The sequence below is a fragment of the Lithobates pipiens genome, unplaced genomic scaffold (assembly GCF_037356315.1).
Source record: "Lithobates pipiens isolate NorthernLeopardFrog02 unplaced genomic scaffold, aLitPip1_a1.2 Scaffold_27, whole genome shotgun sequence".
NCBI lineage: Eukaryota > Metazoa > Chordata > Amphibia > Anura > Ranidae > Lithobates > Lithobates pipiens.
The window spans coordinates 35,717,361-35,734,356 of NW_027507788.1; the positions used below are offsets into that span (position 1 = coordinate 35,717,361).

The 16,996-nt window shown below is 48.0% G+C and overlaps 1 protein-coding gene across 3 annotated transcripts in view; it reads left to right on the forward strand.

Annotated features, from left to right (window-relative positions):
* LOC143933770 (sialic acid-binding Ig-like lectin 16) overlaps nt 1-14,730 on the forward strand; it is a 63,130-nt gene extending 48,400 nt beyond the window's left edge. For all 3 annotated transcript variants that reach the window (XM_077456768.1, XM_077456767.1, XM_077456771.1), the window contains 3 exons: nt 12,104-12,209; nt 12,339-12,429; nt 13,705-14,730. In XM_077456768.1, the coding sequence (XP_077312894.1) occupies nt 12,104-12,209; nt 12,339-12,429; nt 13,705-13,881 (374 nt within the window). In that variant the 3' untranslated portion in view covers nt 13,882-14,730. The remainder of the gene's footprint in view (nt 1-12,103; nt 12,210-12,338; nt 12,430-13,704) is intronic.
* Nucleotides 14,731-16,996: the final 2,266 nt, after the last annotated feature.

Sequence of the window (16,996 nt, forward strand, 5' to 3'; positions counted from 1 at the left end):
CTTTGGCCATCATACCAGGAAGCCATCACCTCTCCTAGTCTAGTCATCTGCAGCCAGGGCATTCCTCGGCCCGTAGCTGAATATAATAGGTGTGACTGCAGGATGGAGAATGCCCTGGCTGCAGATTATTGGGGCAGTGCAGGTGACAACTTCTTGGTGGACTTGCTAAGGGTAGAATCGGACTAGGATCTGAACACATCCCTAACCATGGCCTGGGCAAATGAGGAACTCCATAGATGTATAAATGAATGCATAATGCAGACTTTTTTTATTCTTGATTTTTCTTTTTTTCTTTGGGCATCATTTGTATGGTTCTTGTGTTCAGTTTGATTTGTTTCCATCTCTTATCATGGTGCCTTCTTCTTAAAGCAGCTCTCCAGACTGCCCAACTCCCTCCCCATCTATACTCTATTAGATTTTACCTGGAGATGAGTTTTAAATAGACTCTGTCAGTGACTTATTCAATTGCAAGTAAAAGCATAGACAAATGTATAGACAAATTAAGTATTCTGAATGCCTAATTGCATTTGTTTTTCATTTCTATCATTTTTTAAATATATTTACTGGCAATATTTCTTTTGAACTTGTTAGGAATTTGGACTACTCCAGGAAGTATTGAGTCACTAGCGCAGCTCACTCCCTCCTTGCAGATGATGGCCCTCTCCTCTTCTGGGAGAGTCTAATTACTCTCTGTGCTGGCCCAGCTCCTCCACCCTCACATCCCTACATAACCATGGGGGAGGAGCAAAGCAGAATACAATAGAACGGGGTCTCCAGACTTTTTAAACAAAGGGACAGTTTGCTGTCCTAAAGGCTTTATGTGTGTCAAACTGTGGCCAGTTGGAGTAGAAATAATCTTGGCATCAGTGGAATAAACAATGCCCTATCATTGGTGTCTGTGAGATGAATAGTGCCCCATTGTTGATGTCAGTGGGAGGAATCATTAATGTCATTGGGAAGAATAATGCCCTATTGTTTGTGTCAGTGGGAGGAATAGGGCCCCATCATTGGTGTCATCAGGAGGAATGGTGCCCTATTGTTGATGTCAGGGGTAGTGATGGACGAACTTCCGACGGGACGTTTCGCGAACGCGAAACGCGAACGGGCACAAACGTTCGCGAAAACGACCGTTCGCCGCGGGCTCCATTGACTTCAATGGGAGGCGAATTTCGCAAACCTTTAGGTCGAATTTGCGGCCACGGGGTAATTATTAGGGGGTAGCACGTAGTCCCACCACCTGGACAATAGCATAATACATGTATGAGGTGAATTTGGGATCGATAACTACAAGCATTTTTTTTTTATTTGGGAAATTGTTCTGACAATTCAGGACTATGGAGCTAATGAAGGCAATGGAGGAGAGGGAAGGTCAGGGACCAGGGTAGGCAAACAAGAGGGTGCAGGAGATACAGAGCACTGACAGCAGCACCGTAATACAGAGCACTGACATCAGCACCGTGACATACAGCGCTGACAGCAGCTCCGTGACATACAGCGCTGACAGCAGCTCCGTGACATACAGCGCTGACAGCAGCTCCGTGACATACAGCGCTGACAGCAGCTCCGTGACATACAGCGCTGACAGCAGCTCCGTGACATACAGCGCTGACAGCAGCTCCGTGACATACAGCGCTGACAGCAGCTCCGTGACATACAGCGCTGACAGCAGCTCCGTGACATACAGCGCTGACAGCAGCACCGTGACATACAGCGCTGACAGCAGCTCCGTGACATACAGCGCTGACAGCAGCTCCGTGACATACAGCGCTGACAGCAGCTCCGTGACATACAGCACTGACAGCAGCTCCGTGACATACAGCGCTGACAGCAGCTCCGTGACATACAGCGCTGACAGCAGCACCGTGACATACAGCGCTGACAGCAGCTCCGTGACATACAGCGCTGACAGCAGCTCCGTGACATACAGCGCTGACAGCAGCTCCGTGACATACAGCGCTGACAGCAGCTCCGTGACATACAGCGCTGACAGCAGCTCCGTGACATACAGCGCTGACAGCAGCTCCGTGACATACAGCGCTGACAGCAGCTCCGTGACATACAGCGCTGACAGCAGCTCCGTGACATACAGCGCTGACAGCAGCTCCGTGACATACAGCGCTGACAGCAGCTCCGTGACATACAGCGCTGACAGCAGCTCCGTGACATACAGCGCTGACAGCAGCTCCGTGACATACAGCGCTGACAGCAGCACCGTAAGCAGCCCCAGGAGGAAGTCAGCACAGCACAGGGATGGTGTGATCCCCTCATAATAAGAACCCCCAGGAGGAAGTCAGCACAGCACAGGGATGGTGTGATCCCCTCATAATAAGAACACCCAGGAGGAAGTCAGCACAGCACAGGGATGGTGGGAACCCCTCATAATAAGCAGCCCCAGTAGAAATATGACACCGCTCAACCTCTTCAAAGAGGAGGGTAGGGGCATATAGTACGGTGTGCTTTTTTGGGTCAGGGAAGTGAGCCAAATGAATTAAGAAGGTCTGTGTGCTTGATTCCAAAAATTGTTTATAGACATATACATGGTCTACTGATCACATGTGTTGAATTCCTCCGAGATCCATGCCTCATTCATTTTTAGAAATGTGAGGTAGTTAACACTGTGGTGAGCTAGGCGAGTACGCTTATCGGTCACAATCCCCCCTGCTGCGCTGAACGTCCTTTCGGACAGGACACTGGATGAGGGGCAAGCCAACAGTTCGATTGCAAATTGGGCAAGCTCTGGCCAGAGGTCAAGCCTGCCCACCCAGTAGTCTAGGGGTTCATCACTCCTCAGAGCGTCCACATCGGCCGTTAACCCAATGTAGTCGGACACCTGACGGTCTAGGCGTTCCCTGATGCTGGATCCGGATGACACCTGTCGATGGGTCGGCTGAAAGAATGACCTCATATCCGAAGTCACCAACACATCTTCAAACCGGCCTCTTCTTGCAGGCGCTGTTGGATTGGTACCCGCAAATCCTTCTCTGGGAGTGGGAATTGCTCCTCTGCCAGCGCACGCAAAAGCAGAATGCAGCATTTCTCGAAGCAAGGCCTGGAAGTGCTGCATTCTGACAGCCCTCTGCGACGGCGGTAACATTTCCGCCATTTTGTGTTTGTACCGGGGGTCTAAGTACGTTGCCACCCAGTACTGGTCCTTGACCCTCATGCTTTTTATACGGGGGTCCCTATTAAAACACTGGAGCATGAAGGCCCCCATTTGCACTAAAGTGGAAGCGGTGTGGTGGCCTGGCTCCTGCTCATCATCCAGGATAATGTCGTCCTCTTCATTCTCCTCTCCCCATCCTCGCACAACAGGGATCCCAGAAAGGTTTAAAGCATGCTCTTCTTGCTCCTGCTCATCCGCCCCGGCACCATCCTCCTCTGACTCCTCATCAGACTCCTGTTGTTGACTTGTCTCAGATAGAGTAGCCCCCCCTGGGAATTCATCCAGCATTGCGACTTCCTCATCTTCCCGCTCCTGCTCCTCCACAGCCTGATCAATGACACGACGCAATGCACGCTCCAGAAAGAAGGCATAAGGTACCATGTCACTGATGGCGCCATGGCTGCGACTGACCAGTTTGGTGATCTCCTCAAATGGCCGCAGAAGTCTGCATGTGTCGCGCATGAGCAGCCACTGGCGCGGTGAAAAAAAACCCAGCTCCCCAGAACCGTTTCTTTCGCAGAGTTCATACAGGTAGACGTTAACTGCACGTTTCTGCTGGAGCAGCCTATCAAGCATATAGAAGGTTGAGTTCCATCGCGTCGGGCAATCGCAAATAAGACGTCTGACCGGCAGATGGTGTCGCCGCTGAATGTCAGCAAGGCGAGCCATGGCCGTGTAAGATCTTCTGAAATGGGCCGAGATTTTCCTTGCCTGCCGCAAGATGTCCTGGACCCCAGGGTATTTGACAAGGAATCGCTGCACGACCAAGTTTAAGACGTGTGCCATGCACGGCACGTGCGTGATTTTGCCCTGTTTCAATGCGCTAAGCAGATTGGCACCGTTGTCACACACCACTTTACCAACTGTCAAATTGAGCGGTGTTAGCCACTCATCTGCCTGTGAACGCAAAGCTGAAAGGAGTGCCGGGCCAGTGTGGCTCTTTGCTTCCAGGCACAACAGACGCAGCACGGCATGGCAACGTCTCACCTGGCATGTGGAATAGGTTCTGGGGAGCTTGGGCGGTGCAGTGGAAGAGACGCTAGCAGCGGAAAAGGAGGAGGCAGCTGAGGAGGAGAGGGAGGAGGATGGAGTAGGAGGAGGAGAAGAAGAGTCAGGCCTGCATGCAATCCGTGGCGGTAAAACCAAATCTACACGGGTGCCACGGGTTACATGCTTGACGGCCGTCAGAAGGTTCACCCAGTGGGCAGTAAAACTGATATACCTTCCCTGCCCGTGTTTGCTAGACCACGTGTCTGTGGTCAGATGTATCTTGGCACCGACACTGTGTGCCAGAGATACATTCACTTGCCGCTGAACATGGCCATATAGCTCTGGGATGCCCTTCTCTGAGAAATACTTCCTTCCTGGGACCTTCCATTGTGGTGTTCCAATGGCCACAAATTTGCGAAAGGCCTCCGAGTCCACCAGTTTATATGGCAGTAGTTGGCGGGCTATGAGTTCTGACAAGCCAGCCGCCAACCGTTGGGCAAGAGGGTTATCCGGCGTCATCATTTTTTTACGCTCAAACATTAGGCCCACGGAAGCCTGCCTTTTTGCAGAAAAATGTGAGCTTGGCGTGATGGAAGGTGGAGTGGAGGACAATTGTGAGGAGAGAGGAGAAGGAGAAGTAGAAGACGAGGCTGGACGGTGAGAGCCTGCAGTGTGGCTTTGTGTGTTCCGTTGCTCCCACTGGGCTCGGTGATGGCTGCTCATGTGCCTTCTTAAGGCGGTCGTCCCTAGGTGAGTATTGGGCTTACCGCGACTAACGCGTTGACTGCAAAGATTGCAGATGGCAACGCTATTGTCAGCAGCGGACACGTTAAAAAAAGCCCACACTGCGGAGCCATGTGCCGGTGTCCTGGGAGCGCCAGATGTGACCGTACATGGTCGATGACTCGCTCCTGATACATTTGCAGTCTGCTTTGTCCCTGCTGTGCAATGTAAGTCATTGCTGCTTCTCCTCCCTATCTGCTGGTCCATATCTCCCTCTGAACTCCCCTCCTCTTCCTCTCTTGTGGGCACCCACGTGACATCACTAGACACGTCATCATCAACGTCACCTTCCCCACCGCTATAAGTAGAGTAGGCAGCAACACCGGGGACCAACCTCCTCCTTGGGCTGATCTGGGTACTGGCGTCAGACTGCTGAGTAGCGCTTGTTGCTACCTCCTCTTCCTGATCCAATACCAAGAGTGGCTGCGCATCAGAAATGTCCTCTTGATATGGATCGGAAAATAATTCCAGTGACTCAAGCGGAAGGTATGTGGTGGTGGTGGTGGTGGTCGTGTTGTTGGTGGTAGTGTCTTTGGGGGTGCACATAGCAGAGAGTGAAGAAGAGGGTGCAGATCGAGAGGATGAGGAGGGTGCAGAAGAGTAAGGCTGAGCGAGCCACTCAACCAAGTCTGGTGCATCCTTTAAAGTAATTGAACGCACCTTCTGCAACTTCCCACTTTGGCTCAAGCCTGTTGCTCCTGCCCTACCCCTACCACCCCTGCGGAAGGGCCTGCCTCTTCCTCTGCATGTCATTTTTTAAATGACCCTGTGACAAAACTCTTAGTCCCTATACCGCTGAAGGACTGCTGCAGTATAGGTGAGCGGTCAGCAGTGGTGCACGTCAACCCTATCTATTGTGGACCTATAGCGGTCCTTACAGAACAGCAGACTGTACCGCACTCAAGCCTATGTACCGTAGCACCCTATACCAAGTTACCAGTCCTTATAAGAACTTTTGTGGACCAAGCAGGTTGTGTGTTAGTGATTAGCAGACTGTACGTCAGTCCCTATACCAATGAAGGACTGCTGCAGTATAGGGCAGCGGTCAGCAGTAGTGCACGGCAACCCTATGTATTGTGGACCGATAGCGGTCCTTACAGAACAGCAGACTGTACCGCACTCAAGCCTATGTACCGTAGCACCCTATACCAAGTTACCAGTCCTTATAAGAACTTTTGTGGACCAAGCAGGTTGTGTATTAGTGTTTAGCAGACTGTACGTCAGTCCCTATACCGCTGAAGGACTGCTGCAGTATAGGGCAGCGGTCAGCAGTAGTGCACGGCAACCCTATGTATTGTGGACCGATAGCGGTCCTTACAGAACAGCAGACTGTAACGCACTCAGGCCTATGTACCGTAGCACCCTATACCAAGTTACCAGTCCTTATAAGAACTTTTGTGGACCAAGCAGGTTGTGTGTTAGTGATTAGCAGACTGTACGTCAGTCCCTATACCAATGAAGGACTGCTGCAGTATAGGGCAGCGGTCAGCAGTAGTGCACGGCAACCCTATGTATTGTGGACCGATAGCGGTCCTTACAGAACAGCAGACTGTACTGCACTCAGGCCTATGTACCGTAGCACCCTATACCAAGTTACCAGTCCTTATAAGAACTTTTGTGGACCAAGCAGGTTGTGTGTTAGTGATTAGCAGACTGTACGTCAGTCCCTATACCAATGAAGGACTGCTGCAGTATAGGGCAGCGGTCAGCAGTAGTGCACGGCAACCCTATGTATTGTGGACCGATAGCGGTCCTTACAGAACAGCAGACTGTACCGCACTCAAGCCTATGTACCGTAGCACCCTATACCAAGTTACCAGTCCTTATAAGAACTTTTGTGGACCAAGCAGGTTGTGTATTAGTGTTTAGCAGACTGTACGTCAGTCCCTATACCGCTGAAGGACTGCTGCAGTATAGGGCAGCGGTCAGCAGTAGTGCACGGCAACCCTATGTATTGTGGACCGATAGCGGTCCTTACAGAACAGCAGACTGTACTGCACTCAGGCCTATGTACCGTAGCACCCTATACCAAGTTACCAGTCCTTATAAGAACTTTTGTGGAACAAGCAGGTTGTGTGTTAGTGATTAGCAGACTGTACGTCAGTCCCTATACCGCTGAAGGACTGCTGCAGTATAGGTGAGCGGTCAGCAGTGGTGCACGTCAACCCTATCTATTGTGGACCGATAGCGGTCCTTACAGAACAGCAGACTGTAACGCACTCAGGCCTATGTACCGTAGCACCCTATACCAAGTTACCAGTCCTTATAAGAACTTTTGTGGACCAAGCAGGTTGTGTGTTAGTGATTAGCAGACTGTACGTCAGTCCCTATACCAATGAAGGACTGCTGCAGTATAGGGCAGCGGTCAGCAGTAGTGCACGGCAACCCTATGTATTGTGGACCGATAGCGGTCCTTACAGAACAGCAGACTGTAACGCACTCAGGCCTATGTACCGTAGCACCCTATACCAAGTTACCAGTCCTTATAAGAACTTTTGTGGACCAAGCAGGTTGTGTGTTAGTGATTAGCAGACTGTACGTCAGTCCCTATACCAATGAAGGACTGCTGCAGTATAGGGCAGCGGTCAGCAGTAGTGCACGGCAACCCTATGTATTGTGGACCGATAGCGGTCCTTACAGAACAGCAGACTGTAACGCACTCAGGCCTATGTACCGTAGCACCCTATACCAAGTTACCAGTCCTTATAAGAACTTTTGTGGACCAAGCAGGTTGTGTGTTAGTGATTAGCAGACTGTACGTCAGTCCCTATACCAATGAAGGACTGCTGCAGTATAGGGCAGCGGTCAGCAGTAGTGCACGGCAACCCTATGTATTGTGGACCGATAGCGGTCCTTACAGAACAGCAGACTGTACTGCACTCAGGCCTATGTACCGTAGCACCCTATACCAAGTTACCAGTCCTTATAAGAACTTTTGTGGACCAAGCAGGTTGTGTGTTAGTGATTAGCAGACTGTACGTCAGTCCCTATACCAATGAAGGACTGCTGCAGTATAGGGCAGCGGTCAGCAGTAGTGCACGGCAACCCTATGTATTGTGGACCGATAGCGGTCCTTACAGAACAGCAGACTGTACTGCACTCAGGCCTATGTACCGTAGCACCCTATACCAAGTTACCAGTCCTTATAAGAACTTTTGTGGACCAAGCAGGTTGTGTGTTAGTGATTAGCAGACTGTACGTCAGTCCCTATACCAATGAAGGACTGCTGCAGTATAGGGCAGCGGTCAGCAGTAGTGCACGGCAACCCTATGTATTGTGGACCGATAGCGGTCCTTACAGAACAGCAGACTGTAACGCACTCAGGCCTATGTACCGTAGCACCCTATACCAAGTTACCAGTCCTTATAAGAACTTTTGTGGAACAAGCAGGTTGTGTGTTAGTGATTAGCAGACTGTACGTCAGTCCCTATACCGCTGAAGGACTGCTGCAGTATAGGTGAGCGGTCAGCAGTGGTGCACGTCAACCCTATCTATTGTGGACCGATAGTGGTCCTTACAGAACAGCAGACTGTACCGCACTCAAGCCTATGTACCGTAGCACCCTATACCAAGTTACCAGTCCTTATAAGAACTTTTGTGGACCAAGCAGGTTGTGTATTAGTGTTTAGCAGACTGTACGTCAGTCCCTATACCGCTGAAGGACTGCTGCAGTATAGGGCAGCGGTCAGCAGTAGTGCACGGCAACCCTATGTATTGTGGACCGATAGCGGTCCTTACAGAACAGCAGACTGTAACGCACTCAGGCCTATGTACCGTAGCACCCTATACCAAGTTACCAGTCCTTATAAGAACTTTTGTGGACCAAGCAGGTTGTGTGTTAGTGATTAGCAGACTGTACGTCAGTCCCTATACCAATGAAGGACTGCTGCAGTATAGGGCAGCGGTCAGCAGTAGTGCACGGCAACCCTATGTATTGTGGACCGATAGCGGTCCTTACAGAACAGCAGACTGTAACGCACTCAGGCCTATGTACCGTAGCACCCTATACCAAGTTACCAGTCCTTATAAGAACTTTTGTGGACCAAGCAGGTTGTGTGTTAGTGATTAGCAGACTGTACGTCAGTCCCTATACCAATGAAGGACTGCTGCAGTATAGGGCAGCGGTCAGCAGTAGTGCACGGCAACCCTATGTATTGTGGACCGATAGCGGTCCTTACAGAACAGCAGACTGTACTGCACTCAGGCCTATGTACCGTAGCACCCTATACCAAGTTACCAGTCCTTATAAGAACTTTTGTGGACCAAGCAGGTTGTGTATTAGTGTTTAGCAGACTGTGCGTCAGTCCCTATACCGCTGAAGGACTGCTGCAGTATAGGGCAGCGGTCAGCAGTAGTGCACGGCAACCCTATGTATTGTGGACCGATAGCGGTCCTTACAGAACAGCAGACTGTACCGCACCCAAGCCTATGTACCGTAGCACCCTAGACAGACCAAGTTACCAGTCCTGATAAAGAGCTTTGTGGAACAAGTGAGTTGTGAATGATTAGCAGACTGCAGCAGAAGGGCAGCAGTCAAGTATAATATTCTTTCTATATTTGGAAGAAAGAATATTATACGTGTACAAGCCTATTACCGTACCACTGATACCAGTCCTGAAAAGAACCTTTGTGGAACTAATAGTAACAGCAAGTCTTTAAAATTATCCTCACTGCCTGACACACTGCTTCCTGCCTGTCCCTATACAAATTGGCAAAAAAGAGTAGGCTGGAACGATTAGCTGGAACAGCTCTTTTGTGGACCTGATAGTAACAGCTAATGATGATGATGATGATGATGATGAAGAAAGACTAATCTGGCTGAGCTGTCCCTAAAATAGCAGCATACAGCGCTCTGTCCCTTTATCTAAACTGACAAAAGAAACTCAGGCTGCTGACCTAACACCTATACCAGTCCTGAAAAGAACTTTTGTGTACCAAATAGCTAGCGTTTTCTCTGTCCCTACTCCACACAGGATCCTTTCCCTACAGTGACAGAAGAAAGAATGTAAAATGGCCACCGGATCGGGTGTATTTATAGGTTAGGGGGAATGTCCAAGTGTCCATGAGCTGTCATGTCTCAATTGGTTGTCCTGTAACACATGATAAACGTGTCACGAAAGGTTAAAGTTCTTGTATACATTAAACACGTAAGTCCGCCGGGGCGAACGACGGAAAAAGGCGTTCGAACCCGCGGACGGCGAAAGTCGGAAATTCGCCGCGAAACGACCGCCGGGCGAACCGTTCGGCCATCACTAGTCAGGGGGAGGAATGACACCCTATCATTGGTGTTAGTGGGAAGAATAGTGCCCCATCACTGAGGAATAGTGCAACATCATTGGTGTCAGTGGGAGGAATAGGGCCCCATTGTTGGTGTCAGTGGGAGGAATAGTGCCCCATTGTTGATGTCAGTGGGAGGAATTGTATCCCATCATTGATGTCATTGGGAAGAATAATGCCCTATTATTTGTGTCAGTGGGAGGGATAGTGCCCCATTATTGGTGTCATCAGGAGGAATGGTGCCCTATTGTTGATGTCAGGGGGAGGAATGGTACCCCATCATTGCTGTTAGTGGGAGGAATAGTGCCCTATCATTGAGGAATAGTGCTCCATCATTGGTGTCAGTGGGAGGAATAGTGCCCTATCATTGAGGAATAGTGCTCCATCATTGGTGTCAGTGGGAGGAATAGTGCCCTATTGTTGGTGTCAGTGGGAGGAATAGTGCCCCATTGCTGGTGTCAGTGGGAGGATTAGTGCTCCATCATTGAGAATAGTGCTCCATCATTGGTGTCAGTGGGAGGAATAGTGCCCTATTGTTGGTGTCAGTGGGAGGAATAGTGCCCCATTGTTGGTGTCAGTGGGAGGAATAGTGCTCCATCATTGAGGAATAGTGCTCCATCATTGGTGTCAGTGGAAGGAATAGTGCCCTATTGCTGGTGTCAGTGGGAGGAATAGTGCCCGATCAATGGTGTCTTTGGGAAGAATAGTGCCCATCACTGAGGAATAGTGCCCCATCACTGAGGAATAGTGCCCCATCGTTGGTGTCCATGGGAGGAATAGTGCATCATTATTGGCATCATTGGGAAGAATGGAGCCCCATCATTGGTGAAAGTGGGAGGAGCAGTGACCCTGCATTGGTGTCAGGGGGAGTAATACTGCCCCAAGGGCCAGATAAAGGCAGGCAAAGGGCCACTTTTGTCCCCTGGGCAGTTTGCCACACTGCTATAGAGTGTCACTTGAATGACAGCTTTGCGTTTACTAGGGTTTCTGACATCACATCCAGAGAAGCAGAACCCAGCAACAGTCTTAGAATGTGTCCTATCGGACCGTGTTGTCGGATAATCCGACTGTGTGTGGTATGCATCGGACTGATTCCGTCGGAATATCCGTCGGACCCAATTTTCCAACATGTTGGAAATATTTCCCGGCCAACTGGTTCGATCGGACATACTCCGATAATGTGTAGAGAATTTTGATCGGATCGGATCGCATGCTCAGATCAAATTCCTACATCAAAGCTATTGGCTACTAGCCTGAACGTAGTCCCGTCGTAACGAAATTACGTCATCACGTTCTGAATGATCGGATTTTTCGACAACTTAGTCCGACCGTGTGTATGCAACAGTTTCGGACAAGATCCGACGGACAAAATCCAACGGATTTGGTTGTCGAAATCTCAGACCGTGTGTACAGGGGCTAACAGGGGTGGTAAATAATATTGTTTTTAATATTGCTTTTGTATTTTTTTACATTCAGTCCTTGAATTTACACAGCTCTGCCACAGTACAACCTTGTGTGGCAGGGCAAGAGGTCTGAATTTTTCCTACTGCAGTTTAAGTGTATGTAAAGACAGTTTTGATTTGTTTTGTGTGAATTGGTGAATGGTTTGACACCCTGTCGAGTTTTTATTGCTGTCTGTATCCCCAGTAGGGAGGGCAATGAGACAGAAAATTATGGGGAATCTAGAGTTTTTTTTTTTAATGCTTTTTTTTAGAGCAAGAAGTGAGGGAAAAAAATCCTCCAGCTGGGATCCCTGTCACTATAACATCTCAAGCAGAATCCAATGCATCTGGTTTGAATGAGCCCTGAGATTTCCCAATGGGGGTCGGAGAAGTAGAAAAAAAATCTTCTGAAAAAGTCTTATGCAATAACCTTTTTTTTTTTTTGTAGCTTTGTCAGAAAAGTCCTCATTGGGGATGATAGCTGCCGTGTCTGTTGTTCTCGCTGTTTCAGTGATATTGGGCACTGCGTTTATCGTATTACAATACTTCAGGAGGTAAGTGGGCTGTCACCGTATCCTTCAATTAGCACTATTCATATATAACAAACACGGGGTTATTATAAACCGCCGTACTAACATTTCAGTTCCTGGAAAGTAACAAGATCAGCGTCTTTGTGTTCGTAGGAGGAAGTTAAAACAAGAAAGTAAAGACGAGAAGGAGCTGACTTCTAACAGCCAGGACGCCATATACAGTAACGCCAGTGTATTCTGTAATGTAAGTAGAGTCTATAGTACATTACCTATCATTGTACAGTGCCTTGAAAAAGTATTCATACCATCATTTCCCACATTTTGTCATGTTACATCCATAAACGATAAACGTAAATGTATTTTATGTGACAGACCAACACAAAGGGGCATATAATTGTGAAGTGGAAAGAAAATGATAAATGGTTTTCAATTTTTTTTACAAATAAATATGTGAAAAGTGTGGCATGCATTTGTATTCACCCCCCCCCCCCCTCCCCTTTTACTCTGATACCCCTAACTAAAATCTAGTGGAACCCATTGCCTTCAGAAGTCACCGAATTAGTAAATAGTGTCCATCTGTGTTTAATTTAATCCCAGTATAAATACAGCTGTTCTATGAAGCCCTCAGAGGTTTCTTAGAGAACCTTAGTGAACAAGCAGCATCATGAAGGCCAAGGAACACACCAGACAGGTCAGGGATAAAGTTGTGGAGAAGTTTAAAGCAGGGTTAGGTTATAAAAAAAAAAATCCTAAACTATGAACATCTCACAGAGCTCTGTTCAATCCACCATCCGAAAATGGAAATAGTATGGCACAACTGCAAACCTACCAAGACATGGCCGTCCACCTAAAACTGACAGGCTGGGCAAGAAGATTATTAATCAGAGAAGCAGCCAAGAGGCCCATGGTAACTCTGGAGGAGCTGCAGAGATCTACAGCTCAGGTGAGAGAATCTGTCCACGGGACAACTATTAGTCGTGCTCTCCACAAATCTGCCCTTTATGGAAGAGCGGCAAGAAGAAAGACATTGTTGAAAGAAAGCCATAAGAAATCCCCTTTGCAGTTTGTGGGAAACCATGTGGGGGACACAGCAAACATGTGAAAGAGGGTGCTCTGGTCAGATGAGACCAAAATTTTACTTTTTGGCCTAAAAATCGCTATGTGTGGTGGAAAACTAACACTGCACATCACCCTGAACACACCATCCCCACCGTGAAACATGCTGGTGGCAGCATCATGTTGTGGGGAAGCTTTTCTTCAGTAGGGACAGGGGAGCTGGTCAGAGTTGATGGGAAGATGGAGAGCCAAATAGAGACCATATAATTCCATAAACACATATTTATATATTAGTGGAGGTTGGGTGATAAAGGACAACTGTACTTTTGAAAATATTGTCTTTAATCATTTCCCACCATACATTCCCAAAGACTTACCTTCCTCCATGAACCTCGCTATTTGCTGCCTTTAGTAGAATAACCAAATAAATAGCTTATCAACTTTTTTTTTGTTTCTGAAACAGAATGGTGAAATATCTCAGCAGATCCCGAATAAAAACTTGGCGCAAGATGATGGGACAGTATACATGAACTGCGGGGAAGTGCAGTATGCCAGCATCAATTTTGCAATGATGAAACCTAAACCCAGTATGGAGATGATGGAGCCTGAGACGGAGTATGCTGTTATTAAGCCGCGTTGATGGAAGAGATTTCATCAGTAGGAATAATGTGAACGCACAAAGATGAGCTTATGGCTCGTCAATCATAGACTCCACTGGATGTAGAAAGAGGCACCAGAAGTGGAAAAGTTGGACTTCTAAATCTTGATGTTACGTTGTTAAAGTGGACTGATACTCAAATGTTACCATAAAACTATGAATACCTCTTGACGTCCACATAACACATATGTGGGTTGGCAAAGAGTGTGAGCTTTAGCGCCAACACGCCATATGCATCAATGGGCGGTAGAGCTTTCTGTGATGAGAGCGCGCTCACCGAGGTGTCAAAGACAGCTCTCAGTCTCTACTAACAATTGGGAGCTGGTAGGACCAGCTCCATTCATGTGACCTCTGTGGCAGCCAATCAAAGTGGTATAGAGACTTTCCAGTTCTTCCCGTCCCCGGGGTGTATAGACTTTGTTAAAGGGTCTCCTGGGTTTGACAGGCGGTTAACAATATTTTTTAGATAAATAAAGAGTAATAAAATATTTGTAGCACTTTCCTTCCCTGGAGAAAAAGGTCTATTGGACTGGCCAATGGTCTAACCATTTTGGTTATGTGAGTAGTACTGGACAGACCACTTGCTCCAATTATTTATTCACATCCATTTATTCATTCCGCAAAACTTTTAAAGTAGATGTAAACCCTAAATGAATTACATGATGGTGATATTGATCATGCCTGTGCAATGTGAGTTGAACTAGCCACCTCCATAGAAAGGTCATGTGTCAGGGTGACAACAAGGAGGCACCATTGGTACACAGGTGTCAACCCATAACAGGAGTGCCTGAAAGTAGAAGTAAAGGCAAAAATTAAATATTATAACCCCTGTCTGGCTTGTTTTTGTCATCTGTATGCAATTTGGGAGATTTTACTTCACTTCCTGTTCCATAGGAAGTGAGAGGAAGCCTCTACAAAGTGAGGGAATCCCTGGTTGTCACCAGAACTAGTGTCCCTACTGGAAGATTTTCCTTCTATTACTGTACTGGTGTCAGCCCAAAATTCAGGATTTTCTTTTACTTTCACAATCGATGATAACGGTAAACAGGAAAAATAAAGAGTGTGAATATATTGTTTCCACTAAATGATGTTCCACTCTGTTACTGTTCTGGGTATAACCAAAAATGTGGGATTTTTTTTCACTTGCAGTGATGATCAACACACAGGAAAAATATGTTGGCGGCATGGGGGGATTGCACGCAATCCAGCAAACTGTTATGTTTGCTTACGGAAAGTGATTTTAAAGGGAATAACAAATATGTCATACTTACCTGCTCTGGCCTTGATCCTCCTCTTCTTATGTCCCCTGCCAGGGCTTCTAGCTCCTTCCCCCTGCTGAGTGTCCCCATAGCAGAGACACAGATCATAGTTCAGCCCTGCCCCCTGTACTGTGATTGACAGCAGCAGGATCCAATGGCTCCAACTGCTGACTTCATGGCCAGTGAAGAGGGAGAGAACGGCTGCTCCTGTAGTCAGCGCTGGATCGAGATTGGGTTTAGGTAGGTATAAGGGGGGTTGCCTTCAAGGGCATGGAGGGAAGCCACAATACAATATGCGAGTCCTAAGATAGGGTCCCAACTGTTAGTAAGGGCAGATCAAACAGTCATCAGTCCACTTCTTCAACGGGCCTTCTGACACTGACCACCATCGCTCCCTCTACCAAATTGGCTGCTTTTTTGTCTTTATGCAGATGTTACTCTCTTTTGCTTACTTCATTATCACCGTGGCTTTACACTCCATTCTCCATTAGCATTCACTGTAAAAGACACATTTGATTCCTCCACAAAGTGACTAGACCGGGGCTTGTTTACTGAAATTAGTTCTTGACATATAGGATGGAGTCAGGCAGAGAAATAACTAGAACCTTCAGGACCCCGGTGCAAGAAATCATCGAAGGCCCCCCCCCACCCTGACCGGGGCCCTTCCTACTGATCCTAGGGCTCTGTACTCCCATTGTGGGACCCTTTATTATGGTCCCGCAGCGGGCTACCTTCCTGCTGTCTTGGGGTCCCCCCACAGTGGTGGAACACCAGAGGCCAGTTGCAAGTGCAAATCTGGTAGTTCCACTACTGGTGTCAGTAGTTTTTTTTTGTTGTTGCTGTTTTATCACTTTTTTACCATTTTGACACATTTATTTTATGACACATTTACCAGCCCCTTCTCCGCTCTTACATCTGACACATCCCCTGCAGCATCCGGTGGGAGGGGGAAACCCAGTAGCGTTACAGAGGGGCGAGCAGGAGGGGAGAGGGGCAGCAGGACATGGAAAAGAAAGCAGCGGGAGTAGCATGTAGAGCAGGGATATGCAATTAGCGGACCTCCAGCTGTTGCAGAACTACAAGTCCCATGAGGCATCGCAAGACAGTCACAAGCATGACACCCAGAGGCAGAGGCATTATGGGACTTGTAGTTTTGCAACAACTGGAGGTCTGCTAAGTGCATATGCCTGATGTAGAGGAACCAATGCCCTCCATTTTCCTCCTGCAACTTCTGAATGTCTGCAGAAGGGAGGGGGAAGAAGCGGGCATTCATCGGCTACATGGAGGGACATACCCTCCCGCTCCTCCGGGATAACAGCCGAGCGGCCTTTAGCCGCATCGGTTGTTATCCCTGGATAGCCAATCGCCCGCTGTAAACCAAGGTACCGGGATGATGTCTGCAGCTGCGGGCATCATCCCGGTATAACCCCCGAAAACTGAGTACGCATATCTGTGTACACTCAGCTGGAACAGGTTAAGAATGTCCATCTTTATTACATCATGAAAGCAACATAATACAGAAAAAAAAAACACTGTGAGGCACAAGAAAAGTCAACACGTTTCATGCTACATCATGACATGAATCATGAATAAGTGCTACTGTAGAGTGAAACGCGTTGACTTTTCTCATGTCCCACAATGTTATATTGCTTTTATGATGCAATAACGATAGATATTCTTGAAGTGTTACACATTCAGTGTTGATGGGGGAATCCCTTGTCCAGTGCTATTGTGTTCTGCCAGTGGGGAGCATTCCCTGCTGGCAGAGCACAATGATCACTGCTGGCAGCTATAGCTGTTGGCAGCGATCTCATGACAAAAATCGAACAGGTTGGTTG